This window comes from Carcharodon carcharias, chromosome 13, assembly GCF_017639515.1.
Source record: "Carcharodon carcharias isolate sCarCar2 chromosome 13, sCarCar2.pri, whole genome shotgun sequence".
NCBI classification, from domain to species: domain Eukaryota; kingdom Metazoa; phylum Chordata; class Chondrichthyes; order Lamniformes; family Lamnidae; genus Carcharodon; species Carcharodon carcharias.
This window is the reverse complement of record NC_054479.1, coordinates 57,785,749-57,810,881: the sequence shown is the minus strand read 5'-3', so window position 1 is coordinate 57,810,881 and position 25,133 is coordinate 57,785,749. Positions and strand designations below refer to the sequence as shown.

The following is a 25,133-nucleotide window of genomic DNA, read 5'->3' as shown; positions in this document are numbered from 1 at the left end:
GTAGAGGCGGCTGGGGAGCCGAGCGATTCCGGAACGAGCCGATCTGAGCGGGAGCCGGATAGTCGTATTCGCCCTGCACAAACAGTCGGAGTTAGTGGCGCCGCCACTGAGAGACTGAGCCCCAGTTTCCCCGCTCAGTGCCGCTGCCATGGCCAGGGATTATGACCATCTCTTTAAGCTGCTTATCATCGGGGACAGCGGTAAGGAGCAGCCGGGGAAAGCCGAGCGCTGGAGCCGGGGCGGCGGCGGCAGCGGCAGGAAACAGGCCGAGCACAAGGCCCCGACACCAGCGTCCGCACAGACTGGGGAAAGGGAGTGACAGGCAGTCAGGCCGAGGGCGGACGGGCCGCAGCCGCCAGGGCCTCACACTCTATCCTGTCAGAGGTCGGCTTATGGGGAGGAAGTTGGAGCTGGGATTAGAGTAAATATCCGGGGCGCTGGGACTGGCGATCACCCGGCTCCTGAGATGGAAATAGGGGAGGGGAGAGAGTGAGCGAGGGGCTGGGGAGAGGATAGCGAGGGGAGGGGGACAAGGGGTGAGGAGGGGCAGGGGGGGCGATTGCGGGGGGGGAGAGGGGCAGGGGGGCGATTGGGGGGGGGGGAGAGGGGCAGGGGGGCGATTGGGGGGGGGGAGAGGGGCAGGGGGGCGATTGGGGGGGGGGGAGGGGCAGGGGGGCGATTGGGGGGGGGGGAGAGGGGCAGGGGGGCGATTGGGGGGGGGGGGAGAGGGGCCGGGGGGCGATTGGGGGGGGGAGAGGGGCAGGGGGGCGATTGGGGGGAGAGACGGGGGGGCAGGGGGTCGATTGGGGGGGGAGACGGTGGGGCAGGGGGGCGATTGGGGGGGGGGGGGAGAGGGGCAGGGGGGCGATTGGGGGGGGAAAGGGGCAGGGGGGTGATTGGGGGGGGGAAAGGGGCAGGGGAGCGATTGGGGGGGGGGGGAGAGTGGAGCGGGGGGCGAGGGGGAGGGGAGAGAGGGGCGAGGGGGAGAGAGGGGCAGGGGGTGGGGGGAGGGAGGGGCAGGGGGGTGGGGGGAGGGGGGGTGGGGGGAGGGAGGGGAGAGGGAGGGGCGAGGGAGAGGGGGGAAGGAGAGAGAGAGGGGGGCGGGGGAGAGAGAGAGAGGGGGGCGGGGGGAGAGAGAGAGGGGGGCGGGGAGAGGGAAGGAGGGAGAGGGGGGAAGGAGAGAGGGGGGGGCGGGGGGAGGGAGGGAGGGGCGGGCGGGGGGGCGAGGGGCGGAGGAGCGATTAGGGGGAGGAGAGGGGCAGGGGAGGGATTGTGGGGGGAGAGGGGCAGGGGAGCGAGATTGATGGGATCGGGGGGAGCGAGGGGGACTGATGGGCTGGGGAGAGGGGAGCGAGGTGGGGCTAACTGGCTGGGGAGAGGGGAGCGAGGTGGGGCTGACGGGCTGGGGAGAGGGGAGCGAGGTGGGGCTGACGGGCTGGGGAGAGGGGAGCGAGGTGGGGCTGACGGGCTGGGGAGAGGGGAGCGAGGTGGGGCTGACGGGCTGGGGAGAGGGGAGCGAGGTGGGGCTGACGGGCTGGGAGAGGGAGCGAGGTGGGGCTGACGGGCTGGGAGGGAGCGAGGTGGGGCTGACGGGCTGGAGGGAGCGAGGTGGGGCTGACGGGCTGGGGAGAGGGGAGCGAGGTGGGGCTGACGGGCTGGGGAGAGGGGAGCGAGGTGGGGCTGACGGGCTGGGGAGAGGGGAGCGAGGTGGGGCTGACGGGCTGGGGAGAGGGGAGCGAGGTGGGGCTGACGGGCTGGGGAGAGGGGAGCGAGGTGGGGCTGACGGGCTGGGGAGAGGGGAGCGAGGTGGGGCTGACGGGCTGGGGAGAGGGGAGCGAGGTGGGGCTGACGGGCTGGGGACGAGGGGAGCGAGGTGGGGCTGACGGGCTGGGGAGAGGGGAGCGAGGTGGGGCTGACGGGCTGGGGAGAGGGGAGCGAGGTGGGGCTGACGGGCTGGGGAGAGGGGAGCGAGGTGGGGCTGACGGGCTGGGGAGAGGGGAGCGAGGTGGGGCTGACGGGCTGGGGAGAGGGGAGCGAGGTGGGGCTGACGGGCTGGGGAGAGGGGAGCGAGGTGGGGCTGACGGGCTGGGGAGAGGGGAGCGAGGTGGGGCTGACGGGCTGGGAGAGGGGAGCGAGGTGGGGCTGACGGGCTGGGGAGAGGGGAGCGAGGTGGGCTGACGGGCTGGGGAGAGGGGAGCGAGGTGGGGCTGACGGGCTGGGGAGAGGGGAGCGAGGTGGGGCTGACGGGCTGGGGAGAGGGGAGCGAGGTGGGGCTGACGGGCTGGGGAGAGGGGAGCGAGGTGGGGCTGACGGGCTGGGGAGAGGGGAGCGAGGTGGGCTGACGGGCTGGGGAGAGGGGAGCGAGGTGGGGCTGACGGGCTGGGGAGAGGGGAGCGAGGTGGGGCTGACGGGCTGGGGAGAGGGGAGCGAGGTGGGGCTGACGGGCTGGGGAGAGGGGAGCGAGGTGGGGCTGACGGGCTGGGAGAGGGGAGCGAGGTGGGGCTGACGGGCTGGGGAGAGGGGAGCGAGGTGGGGCTGACGGGCTGGGGAGAGGGGAGCGAGGTGGGGCTGACGGGCTGGGGAGAGGGGAGCGAGGTGGGGCTGACGGGCTGGGGAGAGGGGAGCGAGGTGGGGCTGACGGGCTGGGGAGAGGGGAGCGAGGTGGGGCTGACGGGCTGGGGAGAGGGGAGCGAGGTGGGGCTGACGGGCTGGGGAGAGGGGAGCGAGGGGGGCTGACGGGCTGGGGAGCGAGGGGGGCTGACGGGCTGGGGAGCGAGGGGGGCTGACGGGCTGGGGAGCGAGGGGGGCTGACGGGCTGGGGAGCGAGGGGGGCTGACGGGCTGGGGAGCGAGGGGGGCTGACGGGCTGGGGAGCGAGGGGGGCTGACGGGCTGGGGAGCGAGGGGGGCTGACGGGCTGGGGAGCGAGGGGGGCTGACGGGCTGGGGAGCGAGGGGGGCTGACGGGCTGGGGAGCGAGGGGGGCTGACGGGCTGGGGAGCGAGGGGGGCTGACGGGCTGGGGAGCGAGGGGGGCTGACGGGCTGGGGAGCGAGGGGGGCTGACGGGCTGGGGAGCGAGGGGGGCTGACGGGCTGGGAGCGAGGGGGCCTGACGGGCTGGGAGCGAGGGGGGCCTGACGGGCTGGAGGAGCGAGGGGGCCTGACGGGCTGGAGAGCGAGGGGGCCTGACGGGCTGGAGAGCGAGGGGGCCTGACGGGCTGGAGAGCGAGGGGGCCTGACGGGCTGGAGAGCGAGGGGGCCTGACGGGCTGGAGAGCGAGGGGGCCTGACGGGCTGGAGAGCGAGGGGGCCTGACGGGCTGGAGAGCGAGGGGGCCTGACGGGCTGGAGAGCGAGGGGGCCTGACGGGCTGGAGAGCGAGGGGGCCTGACGGGCTGGAGAGCGAGGGGGCCTGACGGGCTGGAGAGCGAGGGGGCCTGACGGGCTGGAGAGCGAGGGGGCCTGACGGGCTGGAGAGCGAGGGGGCCTGACGGGCTGGAGAGCGAGGGGGCCTGACGGGCTGGAGAGCGAGGGGGCCTGACGGGCTGGAGAGCGAGGGGGCCTGACGGGCTGGAGAGCGAGGGGGCCTGACGGGCTGGAGAGCGAGGGGGCCTGACGGGCTGGAGAGCGAGGGGGCCTGACGGGCTGGAGAGCGAGGGGGCCTGACGGGCTGGAGAGCGAGGGGGCCTGACGGGCTGGAGAGCGAGGGGGCCTGACGGGCTGGAGAGCGAGGGGGCCTGACGGGCTGGAGAGCGAGGGGGCCTGACGGGCTGGAGAGCGAGGGGGCCTGACGGGCTGGAGAGCGAGGGGGCCTGACGGGCTGGAGAGCGAGGGGGCCTGACGGGCTGGAGAGCGAGGGGGCCTGACGGGCTGGAGAGCGAGGGGGCCTGACGGGCTGGAGAGCGAGGGGGCCTGACGGGCTGGAGAGCGAGGGGGCCTGACGGGCTGGAGAGCGAGGGGGCCTGACGGGCTGGAGAGCGAGGGGGCCTGACGGGCTGGAGAGCGAGGGGGCCTGACGGGCTGGAGAGCGAGGGGGCCTGACGGGCTGGAGAGCGAGGGGGCCTGACGGGCTGGAGAGCGAGGGGGCCTGACGGGCTGGAGAGCGAGGGGGCCTGACGGGCTGGAGAGCGAGGGGGCCTGACGGGCTGGAGAGCGAGGGGGCCTGACGGGCTGGAGAGCGAGGGGGCCTGACGGGCTGGAGAGCGAGGGGGCCTGACGGGCTGGAGAGCGAGGGGGCCTGACGGGCTGGAGAGCGAGGGGGCCTGACGGGCTGGAGAGCGAGGGGGCCTGACGGGCTGGAGAGCGAGGGGGCCTGACGGGCTGGAGAGCGAGGGGGCCTGACGGGCTGGAGAGCGAGGGGGCCTGACGGGCTGGAGAGCGAGGGGGCCTGACGGGCTGGAGAGCGAGGGGGCCTGACGGGCTGGAGAGCGAGGGGGCCTGACGGGCTGGAGAGCGAGGGGGCCTGACGGGCTGGAGAGCGAGGGGGCCTGACGGGCTGGAGAGCGAGGGGGCCTGACGGGCTGGAGAGCGAGGGGGCCTGACGGGCTGGAGAGCGAGGGGGCCTGACGGGCTGGAGAGCGAGGGGGCCTGACGGGCTGGAGAGCGAGGGGGCCTGACGGGCTGGAGAGCGAGGGGGCCTGACGGGCTGGAGAGCGAGGGGGCCTGACGGGCTGGAGAGCGAGGGGGCCTGACGGGCTGGAGAGCGAGGGGGCCTGACGGGCTGGAGAGCGAGGGGGCCTGACGGGCTGGAGAGCGAGGGGGCCTGACGGGCTGGAGAGCGAGGGGGCCTGACGGGCTGGAGAGCGAGGGGGCCTGACGGGCTGGAGAGCGAGGGGGCCTGACGGGCTGGAGAGCGAGGGGGCCTGACGGGCTGGAGAGCGAGGGGGCCTGACGGGCTGGAGAGCGAGGGGGCCTGACGGGCTGGAGAGCGAGGGGGCCTGACGGGCTGGAGAGCGAGGGGGCCTGACGGGCTGGAGAGCGAGGGGGCCTGACGGGCTGGAGAGCGAGGGGGCCTGACGGGCTGGAGAGCGAGGGGGCCTGACGGGCTGGAGAGCGAGGGGGCCTGACGGGCTGGAGAGCGAGGGGGCCTGACGGGCTGGAGAGCGAGGGGGCCTGACGGGCTGGAGAGCGAGGGGGCCTGACGGGCTGGAGAGAGAGGGGGCCTGACGGGCTGGAGAGAGAGGGGGCCTGACGGGCTGGAGAGAGAGGGGGCCTGACGGGCTGGAGAGAGAGGGGGCCTGACGGGCTGGAGAGAGAGGGGGCCTGACGGGCTGGAGAGAGAGGGGGCCTGACGGGCTGGAGAGAGAGGGGGCCTGACGGGCTGGAGAGAGAGGGGGCCTGACGGGCTGGAGAGCGAGGGGGCCTGACGGGCTGGAGAGAGAGGGGGCCTGACGGGCTGGAGAGAGAGGGGGCCTGACGGGCTGGAGAGAGAGGGGGCCTGACGGGCTGGAGAGAGGGGAGCGAGGGGGCCTGACGGGCTGGGGAGAGGGGGGGCTGTTGGGCTGGGGAGAGGGGGCCTGACAGGGGGCTGACGGGCTGGGGAGAGCGGAGGTGAGCGGTGAGAGGGAGGGAGGGGAGCGGTGGGAGGGAGGGAGGTGAGCGGTGGGAGGGAGGGAAGGAGGGGAGCGGTGGGAGGGAGGGAGGGGAGCGGTGGGAGGGAGGGAGGGAGGGGAGCGGTGGGAGGGAGGGAGGGAGGGGAGCGGTGGGAGGGAGGGAGGGGAGCGGTGAGAGGGAGCGAGTGAGCAAGGCAGGGGAGGGAGGGGAGCGAGCGTGGGGAGTAGGGAAGGGAGCGAACGAGGGGCCGGGGGGAGTAGGGGTGGGTGCGAGCGAGGGGCCGTGGGAAGTAGTGGAGGTAGCGAGCGAGGGGCCGTGGGGAGTAGGGGAGGGAGCGAACGAGGGGCCGGGGGGAGTAGGGGTGGGTGTGAGCGAGGGGCCGTGGGAAGTAGTGGAGGTAGCGAGCGAGGGGCCGTGGGGAGTAGGGGAGGAAGCGAGCGAGGGGCCGTGGGAAGTAGTGGAGGTAGCGAGCAATGGGCCGTGGGGAGTAGGGGAGGAAGCGAGCGAGGGGCCGTGGGAAGTAGTGGAGGTAGCGAGCGAGGGGCCGTGGGGAGTAGGGGAGGGAGCGAACGAGGGGCCGGGGGGAGTAGGGGTGGGTGTGAGCGAGGGGCCGTGGGAAGTAGTGGAGGTAGCGAGCGAGGGGCCGTGGGGAGTAGGGGAGGAAGCGAGCGAGGGGCCGGGGGGAGTAGGGTGGGAGCGAGCGAGGGGCCGGGGGGAGTAGGGTGGGAGCGAGCGAGGGGCCAGGGGGAGTAGGGTGGGAGCGAGCGAAGGGTTATGTCATTGAATTAATTACACAAAGAATACGTGTTCATATCACCCCCATGACAGTTTGAGTATTTGAATTCATTTTTATATAAACAAAATGAAGCTGGTTTTGTTGTGCCATTTAAAAAGCTAACTGGTTTACTGTTGTCCTTTAGGGAAAGTATCCTGCTGTCCTTACCGGACTGACTCTGACTCCAGTCCCATACCAATGTGTTTGACTGTCACATTGTTTAATAATTGGCCTCTGCAAGTCAATAAATACCATCCTTACCTGCGAAACCCACATCCTGAGAATATTACAATTCAAGTCCAAAAATGGTGAAAACTACAAAACACAGTTCTCATTTGCACATTTAAAAGGAAAATTCCTTGTGCAGGTTCAGCAGTTTGCGCAGTACTGTTGCCAGGATTTCAGTGAAGTGTACTGGGGGGGCTTGTTGGGGCGGGGGTGCTGTTGTGGGATGCGGGTGGCGCAATCGTTTTGCTACATCTATTTAGACTTTGAGGGGAGAAAATATCCAGCAGTGCAATTATAGATTGCTTTTCCAAATGTGAGTGGCCTCTGGAGAGCATTTTGAGCTATGTGATGGGAAAGGTTACAGGATGGTTGCTGACCTGTCACTGATGGTGAGAACAGTTTGAGGTGAGGAGGAGTTACAAATGTCACAGTAAAAGTGTATTGACCAGTCTGTGATTTATCTTTATTGGTACCACTATCTCATTTCAACATTTTTGCAACAAATATGCTAAGGAATACCCAATAACAAAGGGCTTTACAATATGGCTTTAACCCTAATATAAACATGCAGGAGTTTAAAAGATGATAAATCTGCCTGCCTAAATCTCGGATGTGTCAATGATTAAAGCTGGAACAGGCTTTTTTAAAAATTATATTGGAGTTTAAAATGTTTAAGCCGGAATAGGGGAAGTAGAGTGGGGATGGTTTGCTTTGCCGGTTATAAAAAGTTGACAAATCAAATTACTAACTTAATCTTAGATGAGGGCGGGCATGTGTGTCTCCTGTTCAGTGCAGGATGGCCAGGCTGAAAACTATAGAGGAGAATAATCAGAAAATAATGATTTGATGATGGGAAGCTTTAGGCTAACCACCTGAAGATTCCACGAGGAAGGAAACAGTCAATAGGAGGCGATGCTGTGAGATTTGACTGCACTCTGGGTGGAAACTGAGTCGATAATTAGGGCCACCAAGGCAAAATTGAAAGGAATGATCCAACCAAATAAGGACAGGTTGTTGCTATTTACTGCTGGTTGGCTTATTCTGCTATGTTTGTATGGTTGTAATTACTCGAATTGGAAAAGGATTGGGAGCATTTGAAGCAGGTAAATATAGCTCATTGCTTTCATGTTAAAGTGGGCTTAATGAGGAAGAGGCCATGCTTGTTTAGTGGCAAAACAAATGATTTTTTTTAAAAATGAGGATTGGGAGCATGCGATTGCTCCCTTGTGAACGAATTTCCTTTTTTTAAAGAGATTCTGAAAACAACCCAGTGTGTGTTTTCACAATGGAATATGGAAATGCTGGCATAGTGGTAATGTCACTAGACTAGTAATCCAGAAGTCCAGGCTAATTCTCTGGTGACATTGGTTCAAATCCCACTGTGGCAGATGTTGGAATTTAAATTGTTAATAAAATATGGAATTGAAAGCTGTTCTCAGTAATGGTGACCATGAAACTATTGTCCATTGTCATTAAAAACCCATCTGGTTCACTAATGTCCTTTAGGGAAGGAAATGTATCATCCTTACCCGGTCTGGCCTACATGTAACTCCAGACATGTAACCACAGCAATGTGGTTAACTCTTAACTGTCCTCTGTAATGGCCTTAGCTAGCAAGCCATTCAATTCAAGGGCATTTAGGGATGGGCAACAAATGCTGCCCTTTGCCAGTGATGCCCATGCCCCATGAAAGAGTAAAGAAAAAAGTCTGAATTTGGATTCACAGCCCTTCCCCAGGAGACAAGATCGCAATAAAGGCCACGTCATTCAAAGGGAGAGCCACCTGCATGGGGTCTCATTGGGAAATGATTCTGCCCCCTTCCAGTGGCCTTCACAGGTCACATGCCCAGCCATAATAGGGGGTTGTTGGTTAAATTTTGAGAAATGAAAAAAGAAAATTTTTGAAATATGTCAATCACAGCTTAAGTTTGTGATGAAGTGCAATGAATTGGTGACTGGTGTTAAGATTTTAATTGGAGTGAGCAAGGAAGAGTTGGCAGTGATAGGAGAAGGAGAAAAACCATGATCATTACATGATTCCTACCTTTGCTGCAAAATTAAATCAATTTGATAAAAAGAGGGGAAGCGGAAGACTGACCAGTGGACTTCATGTGAAAAATGAGACAAGAGGAGAATGAGGTCAGAGCAAGAAGGTGGATTGGAGAAAACTTGAGAAAAGCCTGAATTGAAAACAGGCTGTCTTCTGTGAAATCTGCTTGTTAATTATAGAGGGTTTTTTTTTTGGTAAAGTAAACCAGCAATAAAATCAGCTTGGAGATTGTACTTATGCTGAATGTTCAACGTTGTTACTTCATTGCCAGCTTTCACTAGTTGCGTCTTGTGCTGTTGCAGGTCACTTTCCTGGAGTTTTGTTTGATTTGAATAGGGTTTTGAAGAATGCCCACAGAGCAGTCTCAGTGGGTTGTTGAGGGAAATTCAACTGCTTTTGGAATGTTTGTTAAAATCACAGCATGTTTCAGCTGAACAATTATTGTGATGTTATCTAAGATCCAGATAAAGTGGTGGTGCTGAAGAGCAGCAGACTTCCTCCCAATGAGGTGGAGTTGACATGGTTTTGAGGTTAATTGCTTGCTTCCTGGTTCTGAAGCCAAATTAATGCTCCTTCCATCTGGAGAGCAGAGAGCTAGGCTGGATGATATCTGCTCCCACATAGTGACTAGCTGTACGAGACACTGGTGGCAGCTGAATGAAAGTTGTCCCCAACTTCTAGCTTGCAAAGGAGGAGGGCCAGGTGAACAGAGAGTTTGATTGGATTAGAAAAGGAGGGAAGCCAAACAGAAATGGGAGTGTTTATCCTGCACCACAAATGGTCACTTGCTAATGGAGTATTCAGACTTTAGAATCAGCTAACACCACTCACAGCCAATTACTGACCCATCAGCCTACTCTCGATCATCAGTAAAGTGATGGAAGGAGTCATCAATTATGCTATCAAGTGGCATGTGCCTAGCAATAACCTGCTTACTGACACCCAGTTTGGGTTCCATCAGGGCCACTCAGCTTCTGACCTCATTACAGCCTTGGTTCAAACACGGATCAAAGAGCTGAATTCCCAAGGTGAGGTGAGTGTGACTGCCCTTGACATCTAGGCTGCATTTGACCGAGTGTGACATCAAGGAGCCCGAGCAAAACTGGAGTCAATGGAAATTGGGGATAACTCTCCAATGGTTGGAGTCCTACTTGGCAAAAAGGAAGACAGTTCTGGTTGTTGGAGGCCAGTTATCTCAGCTCCAGGACATCACTGCAGGAGTTCCTCAGGGTAATGTCTTAGGCCCAACCATCTTCAGCTGCTTCATCAATGACCTTCCTTCCATCATAAGGTCAAAAGTGGGGATGTTCGCTGATGATTGCACAATGTTCAGTACCCTTCGCGACCCCTCAGATACTGAAGCAGTCTGTGTCCATATGCAGCAAGACCTGGACAATATCCAGGTTTGGGCTGACAAATGGCAAGTAACATTCCCACCACACAAATGCCAGGCAATGACTATCTCCACTAAGAGAGAATCTAACCATTGCCTCTTGATGTTCAATGGCATTACCATCACTGAATCCCCCACTATCAACATCCTGAGGGTTACCATTGACCAGAAACTGAACTGGACTAGCCATATAAACACTGGCTACAAGATCAGGTCAGAGGCTCGGAATCCTGCAGCGAGTAACTCACCCCCGATCCCCAAAGCCTGTCCACCATCTACAAGGCACAAGTCAGGAGTGTGATGGAATACTCCCTCCTTGCCTAGATGAGTGCAGCTTCCACAACACTGAAGAAGCCTGACACCATCTAGGACAAAGCCGCTCGCTTGATTGGCACCACATTCAGTCCCTCCATCACCAACACTGAGTTAGCAGCAGTATGTACCATCCACAAGATGCACTGCAGGAATTCACCAAGGCTGCTTAGACAGCATATTCCAAACCCACAACCATTACCATGTAGAAGGACAAGGGCAGCAGATAGATGGGAACACCACCACCTGGAAGTTCCCCTCAAGTCACTCACCATCCTGACTTAGAAATATATCACCGTTCCTTTACTATCGCTGGGTCAAAATCCTGGAACTCCCTAATAGCCACGTGGACTGCAGCGGTTCAAGAAAGTAGCTCACCACTACCTTCTCGAGGGCAACTAGGGATGGGCAATAAATGCTGGCCTAGCCAGCGAAGCTCACGTCCTGTGAATGAGTACAAAAAAAATCATTATTGACTTTGTCCAAACCTAGACAAAAACTGAATTTTTGAGGTCAAGTGAGAACTTTGGCATCAAAGCAGCATTTGGCTGAATGTGACACCCTGGAACCCGAGTGAACTGAGGATGAGGGAGAAACTCTCCACTGGCTGGAGTCATATCTGGCAAAAAAGAAGATGTCTGTGGTTGTTGGAGACTAATCATCCTGGCTCCATGACATTGCAGCTCAAGTTCTGTCAAACAGCATCTTCAGCTACTTCATCAATGGCTTTCCCTCCATCATAAGGTCAGAAGTAGGGATATTCCATGTTACTAAGTGTTTAGCTCCTTTCATAAAAATCCACGTCTGCATGCAGCAAGACCTGGACAATATCCAGGCTTGGGCTGCTAAATGGTAGGCAACATTTGTCTTAAGTTCCAGGCAATGGCCTTCTCTAACAAGAGAGAACGTAAACTAGCTCCACCTTGATTTCTAATGGCATTACCATTGTCAGACTCCCTCCCCACCTTCAACATGGTGGGGGGCGAGCGGTGGGGGGGGCTGGTGTAACCATTGAAACTCAAATGGAGCAGTCACATAAATGCTGTGGTGACTAGTCCAAGTCTTGGTTTGGGTATTCTTTGAGCATCTCACCTTTTGGCTCCCCACAGTACCTCTGATAAATGTTGGCCTTGCCAGTAATGCCAAGAATAAATTTTAAAGTGATTGCTGTCCACTCGTACCCACAGAGAAGCGCAATTCTTAAATTTTTCAAATCAAATGTTGCCATTTCAGTCAAGGAGAATTCCCTACATATGATAGAACCATTAATTTAGTCACTGAGTGTCTTTTTATTGAACAAATTCACAAGTGCTGAACTCCACCAACTCTAATGTGAACCGGACTCACCTCATGGGGAGTGCATCAGAAAATGGTGCATATAGATTCTGGTACCAACTTATTCAGGGAGTCATTGTTGTGAGTACAGATCATTTAACTGATCTTTTCTCTCCTCACTACTCCCAGACAGATCTCTCAGCAAAAGGTTATTGGACACAGAGTTGGGAGCTTTGGCTGACTTCCATCATCTTTTGAGCCTCTGCCTACTCTCTATGGATCAGAGTCAATATGTGATTTGTACAACGCCTTTCAGTGCATTTCTGCACTGAGTGCTGCTGCTTTTTGGCTATTAATGAGGGATCGTCAACTGTCCCAGGATGAAGAGTTTGGAATTTTTCATAGGAGGGGGGTGTGATGTGGAATTGAGAGGTGATTTTTTGAGAGGTTGCAGAAGCTGTCCAGTGTGATGTTTGTGAGCAAGGGCACAAGTTTTCAGGCTGAGGTTTGTCAGCAGAGCTTATCAATATTGGAGAGCAGAGTATGGCACCAAAAGTGGAAGGTTGGAATGTGCAGAATGAGATTCTGAAGGAGCTAAGCTGGAACGCTCTCTTGGTGGGTCTGGGGGTGGGTCTGGGTAGGGTAGTAAAGATTATGTTGGAGATAACAGGATTTAAGTTAATGAGGCAGCAAGGGGACAAAAAAACTACCTTGCCAGCTGAAATCCAGTTGTGCTTTCTTTGTTTGTGATATAGTCTGCAGTATCACATGGTTAACATGGACCAGGCAGGAACTTTACCAGTTCATGGCACTATTATCGTCAGAGTTTTAATATACAGAAGTTTAAATTTCCACAGTCATAACTATCAATCCAGATGTTTACACCCAGGATACATAAAGGTTACTAGCACAGTCCATAGTTGAATAGCTCGCTGGCATTTGCACTTTAGACTTGTTCATGAAATATCTTAATACATGAATCATTCAGTATTGAATGCGTACCACACTTGTAACAAGAGGCTCCTTGTCAATTTCCAAATGAGTTTAAACAAATTAAAGTGCTCCAAGTGTTTGGGATACCCTTCTCTTGAGGTACAGTTCTTTCTCTCTACCCCCCCCCACCCCAGAAATGTGATGTACATCAAATTTACAGCACTGAAACAGCCCGTTCGCCCCCAACTGGACTGTGCTGGTGTTTATGCTCCACACAAATCTTCTCCCACTCTGTTTCATCTCAGCCTTACCTTATCAGCCTCTCTCTTCAGGTGCCATGCCCTATGAGGACACTGGTGACCATGGACCTCCTTATTAATCTTATCCTGTCAGTATATCTTTCTATTTCTTTCTCCTCATGAAATTATCTAGCTTCCCCTTGACTACGTCTATGCACCTTGACTACTCCATGTGGTGGTGAATGCCACACTGAGTTTAAAAGAAAACCTCCTCTGAATTCCTTATTGGATTTATTAGCAACAATCTTTATATTTCCAACCTCAAAGGGTAGACGTGAAGATGTTTCCACATGTCAAAAGACTTCTGTCTTCAATTAGGTCAACCCTTTTGAACACTGCTGCATCCACTGGCAGGACTAAACCAGCCTGGTCCATATTAGCAGGTTGAGTCTCTTGCTTCACGAGTAGATGCAACTAGGGGGGGTTGTACCCACTTAAAAAAAAGGATTACCCAAAAATCTTCATAAATAGCTGCTTTAACAATTGAATGCTTCTGTCCACTCCTTCCAGGAATCTTCATCCTGGTATACTGTCTCTATCTTACCCTGGCGGCTAATACGCCACTGTAAATTGGATTACTTTGCTTTGAAACCCTATGTAGATAACCTTCTGGTGCCAGGAAAGTATCAACTCCTTTCCAGCGCTGACCAGCTAGGGAGCAAGGAGAAATAAATAATGAACATTTGACTGGAATAGTGCATCACTACAGGCTGTACTTTGAATGACATTTCATGGAAGGGGAAAGAGCATCACTTGGCAGCACAGTAACACAAGTGGTAAAGAAACAGCGCCGTGGGTAATTTTTCCTTAATTCTCATCCCAAGTAATAACAATTTCTCTGCTTTTGGAGGTTGTCCGACCAAAGAACAAAGAGCATGATACTTGCCGCAGGTAGACATATGTACACCCATACCCTGTTTTAAGTCATTTCAGATGGTGTAGTTGTATTATTAAATAGTTAACAAATCACTAACTTGTGCATACCGCTTACCCTGTTTATAAAAGTATTTGGCCAAAATTATCGAGACCCATCCTTATTGTGGATGCAGTTAGAGATACTGGACTGGACACGGAGTGTTTGAGAAGGCCTTTGATATGCTATTCAACACAAGCAACGTTCTACGCTTGTCCTTGGCATCTTTGAGGAGGTGCACAACAAGCAAGATTCTGCGCATGTGCAAATTGCCCAAGGTATGTTCGCTGGTATTGCTTTATTTTGTTTCGTTGTTTTCCCCTGTAATATGTGACTAAAGTCTACAAGATGGCAAGCAAGTGTGCATTGAATGACAGCAATTCCACTACTCCCAAAAGGAAGAAACAAACCATTATTTTGGAATACAAATTAGAGGTGCTACATAATGAGACTGGTGAGAAGGCAGCAGCCATAGCAAGTTCACTTAGGCTTTTGCTACCAACGGTGCACCATCAAGAATAAAGACAAGAAGAAGGCCAGTGGCTAAACTGCTGCTGCTCTTAAGTGCTATGAAGATTACCTGTACTAGGTGCAGAACATTAGAAAACATTGCAAATGCAAGGGAAGAGGTAAAACGCTCAGCCATGAATGTTGTATGGCAAAAGATCTTCCCTGAAGCTGCTCACTACTTCTGCAGCTTCGATAAGCCAATTGAATCTGTTTGCCAGGACATGGTAACATGCCAACAAGGTAGGATTCTCTGAAGTGGACCAAGATAACATTGAGGTGGTGCTGGAGTCATGCAGCGAAACCCAGACCAACAAAGAGCTGATGTAGCTTGAGCTCTATCAAGGAAAGATGAAGAGGAGGAAGAAGCATCACAAATCAAGTAACTAACATTGCAACATATGTAGGGGGCTTTCATGCTCATTGAAGGAGCACTGAAAATTTTCAAAGCTAAAGACCCTTCTTAGGAAAGAGTTTTAAATGTTAGTAGAGAGGTTGAAATGGTCATCAGCTCCTATAGGGAGTTGTACCAAGGAAAGCAAAAGCACAAGGTGAAACAGTCCATTTGCACATTCTTCAGACCTGCAATTCACCAAGATGTACAGATACCAGAAAGTGAGACAGAAGAAAACTCTGTCTTCCAGTGACTCCTTCCCATCTCAGTGTTAATTGTTATTGTGCATTGTGTTTTTGTTTATTTTTGGTTTATAAATAGTGTATTTTCATGTAGGTTACATATTGGAGCTGAAAATCTTGGGTTGGGAAAGCATCTCCTAATATTACATACATTTAAATGGGAAACCTTACTTCAATATAAGTGGTTTGCAGAAACATATCCACTACTTAAAACAGGGTATTCCTGTACATTTGTGAATAGAGAGGATTTTCTTGCCATTTGTGCATTGCAAGTGATTGTTAACTGAGGCAATTAGAATTGGAAGGGACAAAGATGAACAAGCTACAAAACTGGCATCTACCCGACTATGTGAAAAATTGCCCAGGTATGTCCTGTACACAAAAAGCAGGACACATCCAACCCAGCCAATTACCACTCCTTCAGTCTACTCTCGATCATCAGTAATGAACAAGTCATCAGCAGTGCTATCATGCGGCACTTGCTTAGCAATAACCTGCTCACTGATGTCCAGTTTGGGCTCCGCCAGGGCCACCCGGCTCCTGACCTCATTACAGCCCTGGTTCAAACATGGACAAAAGAGCTGAACTCCTGAGGTGAGGCAAGAGTGACTGCCCTGACATCAAGGCTGCATTTGACCGAGTGTGGCATCAAGGAACCCTAGCAAAACTGGAGTCAATGGGAATTGGGGCGGGGGGGGGGAGGGGAGACGACTCTCCATTGGTTGGAGTCATACCTAGCACAAAGGAAGGTGGTTGTGGCTGTTGGATGTCAGTCATCTCAGCTCCAGGACATCACTGCAGGAGTTTCTCAGGGTAGTGTCCTAGGCCCAACACATCTTCAGCTGCTTCATCAATGACCTTCCTTCCATCATAAGGTCTGAAGTGGGGATGTTCGCTGCACAATGTTCAGCACCATTCGCAACTCCTCAGACACTGAAGCAGTCCAACTTCAAATGCAGCAAGACAATATCCAGGATTGGGCTGACAAGTAACATTTGCATCACACAAGTGCCAGGCAAGAGAGAGTCTAATCATCGCCCCTTGATGTTCAATGGCATTACCATTGCTGAATCTCCCACTATCAACATCCTGGGGGCTACCATTGACCAGAAACTGAACTAGACTTGCTATATAAATACTGTGGCTAAAACAACAGGTCAGAGGCTAGGAATCCTGTGATGAGTAACTCATCTCCTGACTCCCCAAAGCCTGTCCACCATCTACAAGGCACAAGTCAGGAGTGTGATGGAACACTGCCCACTTGCCTGGATGAGTGAGCTCCCACAACACTGAAGAAACTTGACACCGTCCAGGACAAAGCAGCCTGCTTGATTGGCCACATCCACAAACATTCACTCCCTCCACCACCGACGCACAGTAGCAGCATTGTGTACCATCTACAAGATACACTGCAAGAATTCACCAAGGCTCCTTAGACAGCACCTTCCAAATCCATGACCACTATCATGTAGAAGGACAAGGGCAGCAGATAAATGGGAACACCACCATCTGGAAGTTCCCTTCCAAGTCACTCACCATCCTGACTTGGAAATATATCACTGTTCCTTCACCTGTCGCTGGGTCAAAATCCTGGAACTCCCTTCCTAACAGCACTGTGGGTGTACCCACTCCACATGGACTGCAACGGTTCAAGAAGGTAGCTCACCACCACCTCCTTGAGGGCAACTAGGGATGGGTAATAAATGCTGGCCCAGTCAGCGAAGCCCACATCCCGTGAATGAATTTTTTAAAAATCGTAATTTAAGATTTAGTGACTACAAATTGGTCTTAATTTACTGACTGTGCACCAGCTTGTAAAAATGTTGCTGACATTCTGATTGGGTTCCACCATTTCAGGTGTTATTTAAATTCTCAGCCACTGTATTTAAGCTCATACTTGTCTATCGTGTCCCAACAATCTTGAACTTACCAGCTGCTGTACGTTAAACAGCGAGTCTGCTCAATGCCGCTTTTAAGCATGCTAACTGTTAAATGGCCGTCTGTTCAAATCTACACCAGCTGATAACACTCTCCAGAGCACAAGCAATGAGAAGTTGCAGCCTAATTAGCAACAGTGACTGCACTTTTAATTGTTTCATTGTTTGTGAAGGGTCTGGGTGGATTAGAAGAAGCAAAAAGCATCATGCATGCCCTGGTGGGTAACAGTTCTTTCAGTCCCAGATTGCTAAAAGAGGCTTTCTCTTGCTAAAGCCATGATGGGAAAATGTGTGTATATCGGAATGACTTTGCTATAACAGGCTCACATCATAAGTGAGTAATAAACCATTTATACTGTATTTACCATTGGAATGTAGAGCAGGAAGTTTGACTTGCCTCTCCTGAGCAGAAATGATGTATTTTTATCAAGGTTTGACTGCTTGGATTCTTTGTTAGAGAGAATTTGCATTTATGGTGCTTTAAATACCAGAACCTCCCCTCCTGAAGTGCACTTATTTATTGCTGTTTAAACAAACATACCTTGGGAATGATGAAAGCAAAATACTGCAGATGCTGAAAGTCTGCAATAAAAAACAAAAGGCGCTAGAGGATCTTGGCGGGTCTGGTGGTGCCTGTGGGGGGAGAGGCGGAGTTGACATTTCGGACTCGAGGTGTAGGCTCTGTTTCTCTCTCTGCGGGTGTTGCCGGACCCGCTAAGTTTTTCCAGCGTAATATACCTTGGGATCATACTTGCCTTTCTTGCATTGGGTGAATTTAAGAAACCATTTTCTCCCACATGAGAGTACTCAACCTATAAGATAGAATTGTGAAAATGCAATAAATGCTGGCCTAGCCAGCGAAGCCCACATCCTGTAAATGAATAAAAAAAGGCACCTGCTTAATTTGCTTTACCAAATGTGATTGTATCATTTTGTTCATGCGTTTGCGCAGCTATAGTTTTGTAGCTAGAGTAATTGGCTAATAAATCATTTGGTTAAAAGGAAGTCTTTCTGCTTGTTTCAGGACTCAAGCTACATGTTTCTGTTGAGAATGAAAAGCATTTGTTTCGTATTTTGTCTCTTTAAGTATCCATATTCTTTAGGGTAGCGTGCAACAGAAGCTCCCTGTCAGTCTGGAGCTGATTGGTCGACATTGTCTCGTCCATGGTCAGATTCCTCTTTTGTTTTTCGTGGCACGTGCTTGTTACCCTGGAAATGGTGCAGAAATTAAGTTTCCCTTCACACTTTGAATGTTATTGTTGACATTGAGAAATTACTGTTTTCCTTGGCTACACTTTGTACTTGTATATATGCATGTAGATGTTTTCATTTCTGATGTATTAAACCGTTGCAAACTTGATTCAGCCCTTCCCCAGCTTTTAATAGGGTGAAGGGGATTCAGTGAAATTCTGCTTAAAGAAAGGTTGGCATCTCTAGTATGATTGGTTTTTCATTCCGATGTTTGATTTGATCAAGTACGGTTTTCCTGACTCTCATCCTATGTTTTTACAGGTGTGGGGAAAAGTAGTCTGCTGCTGCGATTTGCAGATAACACATTTTCAGGTAAGCACACTAGGTCTGCCATGTTTATATTTGTAAAGTTCTCTGACAATGCAGTTTCATTTCATGCATACTGGAATTTTCCCCTTACAACACTAGTTGTTTTATGGTTCCCTTGTAAGTTGATTTTCTCTCCTCAGTCACCTGTTTTCTGTTAGCCATTTTAGCCTGACTTAGAAGGTTGTCAATTAAAATCTCACTCCAACTTGAGCTCACAATCCAGGCTGATACTCCAGTGCAGTACTGAGACACCTCTCTTTTCCCCCTTGGGTATATGTTTAAAGATAATATAGCAATATTCTGAAGAGGAGCATGATTCTGCCTGATTATACCTCAATTATCATTACAAGAGGTTACCTGGTTATTATCACATTGCCTTTTGTGGGCGCTTACTGTGCTCAAACTGACTGCTGGGTTTTCTACACTACAACAGTGATATACTTCAAGAGCACTTCACTGCAGAGTGTTTTGAGACATTGTTGGAGGCACTATATAAATGTAAGTTTTTTTTTCCATGGTTCTGCTTTTTTTTTTCTTCCTTTACTTTCCAAATCTGCAGCCCTGAACCCTCATAATTTATTATTTCTTTCATCAATTTCCATTGAGTTCAGTCCATGGCACTGATGTCCAATGTTGGACCTTTCTCAAACCCGACCTGTCCAAGCTGCTTCTCTTATCTGCTGCTCACTTCTGTTATTGCAGAATCAGAACAACTCCTGGCTGATTAGGCTGGTCTTGGTGACATGAAACTTGTGTACTCTATTGTGAATAGGCAGAAGTTGACAATTGGGGGTGGGGAAGGAATCAAGGAAGGAAATTGAGTGAGAATCCCATAGTTGGTGCCAGTTTGTGGTGTTCAAGTTGCTGGGTGTGGCTGTGAATAGATTTGAAAAAAATGTCAGGAACTTGGAATTCGAAATTACCACAGGTCCGTCATCCACGCACGTCATTGTTCTGTTTGTTTATGCAATTTCATTTTGTTCACAACAATGAAGTCTGATACCTCTTATAAAGCACACAAAGCAAGAGGGAACTTGCATTTATAGAATGTTTTATGATCTCAGGACTCCATCGCAAGGGTTTTAATGCCATGAAAATACTTGTGAAATACAGTATAGTTACTGTTGTAAATATATGGAAACAGGACATCAAGGTCCCACAAATATTGAGATCACACAATGCAGAAGAGGCCCTTTGGCCCATCGAGTCTGCACTGACAAGTGAGAAACAGCTGACCTACCTACCTAATTCCATTTTACCAGCACTTGGCCCATAGTCTTGAATGTTATGATGTGCCAAGTGCTCATCCAGGTACTTTTTGAAGGATGTGAGGCAACCTGCCTCCACCACCCTCCCAGGCAGTGCATTCCAGACCGTCACCCCCCCCCCCCCCCCCCCCCCCCCCCCCCCCCCCCCCCCCCCCCCCCCCCCCCCCCCCCAAACCTCCTGCCCCTCATCTTGAACTTATGTCCCCTTGTGACTGACACTTCAACTAAGGGGAACCGCTGCTCCCTATCCAGCCTGTCCATGCCCCTCATAATCTTGTACACCTCGATCAGGTTGCCCCTCAGTCTCCTCTGCTCCAACAAAAACAACCCAAGTCTCTCCAACCTCTTGAACAGATAATCTATTGGTTTAGGGGTAAATGTTGGCTAGGATACTGGAAGAGCTCACTACTTTTCTTTTAAAATACTGCCATGGCATCTTTTATGACCACCTGAATGGGCAGCCAGGACTTCTGTTTTAAAATCTCGTCCATGCCAGAGGGTCCATGTGGGTCAGGTTCTCCAAGTTCAAGTGTGTCAAACTGGGGTGGCTATATATAAATCAACTCAGAAAGAAAGGACTTGCGCCTTTCACATCATCAGGTGAGAATAGTATTGTTTTTCTTGTTGAAGTATTGTGAATAGTGGTACAGAGAGATCCAGCTACCTGTGTGCCACTGGAATAGGGTGTCTGCAGGAAGAGATCTCAGTTTAAGCCTTTTTAATGGCCCTGCTGCATTCGGGTTTCTGTATGAGTGAAGTTTATTAATAGCTACTTGACCAGTATTTGGGCCATTACCTTGCACCTCTAGCCCTCTTTTCAGTCTTCATGAGATGTTGCTTGACCTCATGTTTGTGGGGAGACACACATGCTAAAGGTCACAATTGAATGACATTGTCATAATTGCAAGTACTTTTAACAGTCTGTACAATTATTGATCCATTCAAAATAATGCATTCTGAATGCTAGCGTTTTCTCACTGCAAAATACTCCTACACACAGGAAACTGTTGTGTACGCTTTTATAAACCACCTCCAACATAATCAGTATGTATAATGTACAGAAAGAGCCTTTTTAGGTTTTGATTTGCCAATGAATTCTGCAACTAATAGTTATGCCTTTTTGTCCTGTATCAACTTTTGCCATCCTCGTTCCATTTGCCCCATAATAAGACAAACCTCATTTGCCAGACAAGTTTCTATGACAATACTGCAATGTGAAAGAGTGAGCTGAGTGACTTTTGATCGATTGTACTCTTTCAGTATTTACTGTGTCTGTTTAATGGTTGTGCCGCTATTTGGAAGAGTACAGATGATTTTTGTTTTTGTACAATTTGAATGCTGTCAATGCTGGTACACTTTCTTCAGAAATGACTTGTACTGTCTAAACTAATGATGTTTGGTATTCTAATCTCACCCAGATGTGAAGCCATATTGACATTTCCACTCATCAGCCCAGCCATCCACTTCTATGGCCTTTTGAGTTAGAGGAATATGTCTCATTTTCTTGCTGCTGGATGGAGTTCCAGTTTGGCAGGAAATATCATGAGATGAGCAGAGCACCTCTTTCTTTCCCTCCCATGCATGCATGTGTAATGAATACAAAAACAGAATTACCTGGAAGAACTCAGCAGGTTCTGTCGAAGGGTCATGAGGACTCGAAACATCAACTCTCTTCTTCTCCGCCGATGCTGCCAGACCTGTTGAGTTTTTCCAGGTAATTCTGTTTTTGTTTTGGATTTCCAGCATCCGCAGTTTTTTGTTTTTTGTTTTTATCCATGTGTAATGAATGTCCCGTGTAAAAACTGCTCAGCTGTTTTTGTGCAGCCTCAGTGGGGTGTTGCCATGACCCAATCATCAGAAGGCCAACTTTAGTTATTTTTGAATGGTTTATGCCTCTTTGTGCTGTGTATGGCAAGTGGCTGATATGTAAACACAAAGTTTAAGGGAAAAGCTGCCACAATCTGGAGATATTCTGTATATAGTAGAATGTAAAAGGCCTAATCCCTCATCTCAGCTTTAAGTGTTAGCCTTAAGAATGTGGTGTTGCCCAGGGCTAGTTTGCACTCCATACTGAGGGTCAAGTGTTTGCAACATAGGTGAGAACATTTATTCTTGTCTTGAATTTTGAGCGATCACACTGTTTTTCTTTATGTTCGCAGGCAGCTATATTACAACGATAGGGGTAGATTTTAAGATAAGAACTGTGGAAATCAATGGAGAGAAAGTAAAGTTGCAGATCTGGGACACGGCTGGACAAGAACGATTTCGAACCATCACCTCCACGTGAGTCCAGTTTCCACCCATTCCAATTTTGGGTCTAATACTGTTGCATTCATGCAAATTTTATTTTGTTGACCTTTTAAAGGAACAGTCAACTGTTTACTTGCTGAATAGATGCTGAGGTTCAGGCCAAAGTACAGGCATGGGAGCCACTTAGTCAGGTCTACCAGACAATGGAACTTTGTGTAGAAAGAACCAAGAAAATCCATAAGACAGAACAATTATTTGTATCCTAATCTACAAATTGGGTGAGGCCATTTCCACATAGAAATTTGTAAAATAGTTGGTTGTTTAAAGTGTATGTTTAAGTGTTTCTGGCAAGGAAAAGCATGCTTGTGGTGTCCACTGAGTGTGGGATAGGTGCTGTTAGGAATCGATTTTTTTTTATTCTTTGTAGGGGCTACTTTCTTGACAATTGTCAATAATGTTAAAAAAGAGTTCACCCAAGAAGTTCAAAGCAATTTGCTTTCCTAAGTCACAGAAAAGGTTTCCTTAGGATTGGAATACTCAATCATTTGCCTCCAGCCTTATTGCTTGTACAAGCTTAGGAGCTTTTTGATCCATATTGGACCTCTTCCAATGGTGTTTGCTGCAGTACACCATTCTGGTCTTTGGAAGCTTGGCGTAAGAGAACATGAGCTATCAATCCAGAGGTCTAGTCGGCGTTGTCCTAAAATTGACGAATTGATATATACCTCACTTGTGACGGAGAATCTTTAATGTGAGTTCAGATACACCAGTGATGGTAGTATAGTTCTGAGTGTATTGAGAAGGCTTAGTTTCCCAATCTCAAATATCAACTCGTCCTTAATTCCATAGCAATGAGAATCTGGCAGCACTGGTTCTGCAGCTGACTGAAACAGCTGCTAGAAACCGTAAGCCCCTGTTAATAGAACTTCACTGATGTGCCCCTTGCTTTCTGGAACTGAGGGATTTGACAAAACAGCATTGAAGCTCATAGTTGAGTCTTTACAGTAGTTACTGGCTTTTTTTCTAGCACTTGTCACTCAGGAGAGGTCAGGTGGCAAATGGATGCGGAACACTTTACAAGTTGTTGATCTTTACATATTCTACAGTAGTTTCAAAACAAAATCTTAAATTAAAACTTTCTTATATTTTGGCTTCTGATTGGTCAAGGATGTTCAGTTTAGTTTTTGAAGAATATGGTGATTGAAAAAGCCATTATACCTTTTATTTATTCTTTCGTGGGATGTCGCTGGCAAGGCCAACATTTGTTGTCCATCCCTAATTGCCCTTGAACTGAATGGCTTGCCACGCCATTTCAGGGGGCAGTTAAGAGTCAACCATATTGCTGTAGGTCTAGAGTCACATGTAGGCCAGACCAGGCAAGGATGACAGATTTCTTTCCCTAAAGGAGCAAGATGGATTTTTACAACTATCGATGGTAGATTCTTGATCACCATTACTGAGACTAATTTTTAATTCTGGGTTATTAATTGAATTTAAATTCCACCAGCTGCTGTGGTGGGAATTGAACCATGTCACCAGAACATCAGCCTGGGCCTCTGAATTACTGGTCCAGTGACATTACCACTACTTGCCCCAATTACATCTATAGCTTCCGGTTTTTGTCATGCAGCATGGCAGTGGTCCTGACGTAGTGTCCAACATTCAGCCTGTATCTAGCCTTTTTGTTTTAGCCACGCTTCTCATTATCCCTGGAAATGTCTCTATATTCTGATCCATTGCCTTGCTGTTTTCTGTGCTTCTGGAAGTGAGAGAGGTACTTTATGAATGTACAATAGTTACTCTTGCCACTTCTATACTGCAAATGGAGTGTCTATATAATATCCACTTAATCACTTGTACATAGTGGCAGGACAGGATCAGCCCCTCAAGACTGTTCCACCGTTCGAGTAGATCATAGCTGATCTGTATCTTAACTCTATCTAGCCAACTTGGCTCCATAGCCCTTAATACTGTTGTCTAACAAAATCTATTCATTTTTACATTTACCATTGAGCTAGCCTAATAACACTTTGGGGAGAGACCCCTAGAATCCACTACTCTTTATTTGAAGAAGTGCTTCTTGACATCAATACTTAGTGGCCTAGCTCTAATTTTAAGGGTATGCCCTTTATTCTGGGCTTTAGCAAGTTAGCTAAACAAGATCTCTTCTATTTCAAGCTGCATTTTTTTTTTCTGGAACACATGTGAACAGACACAGGTGTTCTCTAACAGGTGTTGCTAAAATTAAGGAACTCAAGGTTTAAGTAAATTTCTAGTAGTTAACTGTGATGCTGTCTACACATACTTTGTAGAGTTGAAAGCCTTTGTGTGGTCCAGGCAACTTACTTCTCGCAACTCTGTATCGTTCTCTAATTTGGTCTCTGATCTCTTGATACACTCTGTATTTACCATTATTTATTGAATTAGAATATCACAGATCACATTTGGTACAAGTTGTTTTAGTTGTGATTAATTTCAGTTGTGTTTTGTTCTGGGCAGTAATTCACTGTTTCCTTTAGAAATAAACCCATCCCACCTGATCTCGAAGCGTTGCAAGGCTTGATTCGGTAACATACTGTGGCTTAGCTTTTGTGACATCACATCCTATGATAGTCTAGTTTAGGACCACAGGCAGGAAATCAAAGATAGAATGAAAGTAGTTTTTAGCAGCAGTTCACTTTGCTGCCAACACTGTTTTGACAGTTCTTTTTTCTTCCATTCGCTGTTAGCAGTTTCTGTTGCCTGCCTCTCTAACCAAGTTGTTAATTCTCTTTTTATCAGTAAAAGTGCTCTTTAACAGAGGCACTCAAGTTTGAGACACAATGGTGTAAATTGGCTTTATGTAGATGTAATCTTACCGTTTTAGACTAGTTCTGTAAAGATTCCGAGCATGTTCACTGTTAGATAATCAATTCTGATCTCTTTACTGGATGAGGGAGGGAAAACTGATTACCTCCGAGCACCCAGAGGTATGTTATCTATTCTGAAAACTGTGCTATTACAATTTGCGGTAAAATTCTAGAACCTTCAGGGCTGTTTGCTCAATAGATATTTTGATATTCAGGTGTAGCTTTTGTGGTTTAAATCTAATGCTTTCCCAGTTGGAGAGCATGCATTAACTCACTTCTGGCACGAAACCCTGGGGAAGCACCCCTGGGTTTAAGGGAAAGTGGTTTATGCAGTGACCTTGTTGCTTTTGGTATTTCAATGGAAAGTGAAGGAGTTACCCTCATGTCAGCAGAACCCATG

At 50.4% G+C, this 25,133-nt stretch overlaps 1 protein-coding gene across 2 annotated transcripts in view; it reads left to right on the top strand.

Annotated features, from left to right (window-relative positions):
- Positions 1 to 25,133, top strand: part of rab35b (RAB35, member RAS oncogene family b) — a 45,390-nt gene continuing 20,257 nt past the window's right edge. The window contains exons 1-3 of one of the 2 annotated variants that reach the window (XM_041202970.1): positions 1 to 200; positions 18,319 to 18,369; positions 21,794 to 21,917. In XM_041202970.1, the coding sequence (XP_041058904.1) occupies positions 149 to 200; positions 18,319 to 18,369; positions 21,794 to 21,917 (227 nt within the window). In that variant the 5' untranslated portion in view covers positions 1 to 148. The remainder of the gene's footprint in view (positions 201 to 18,318; positions 18,370 to 21,793; positions 21,918 to 25,133) is intronic. The other variant, XM_041202969.1, reaches the window with a different exon arrangement.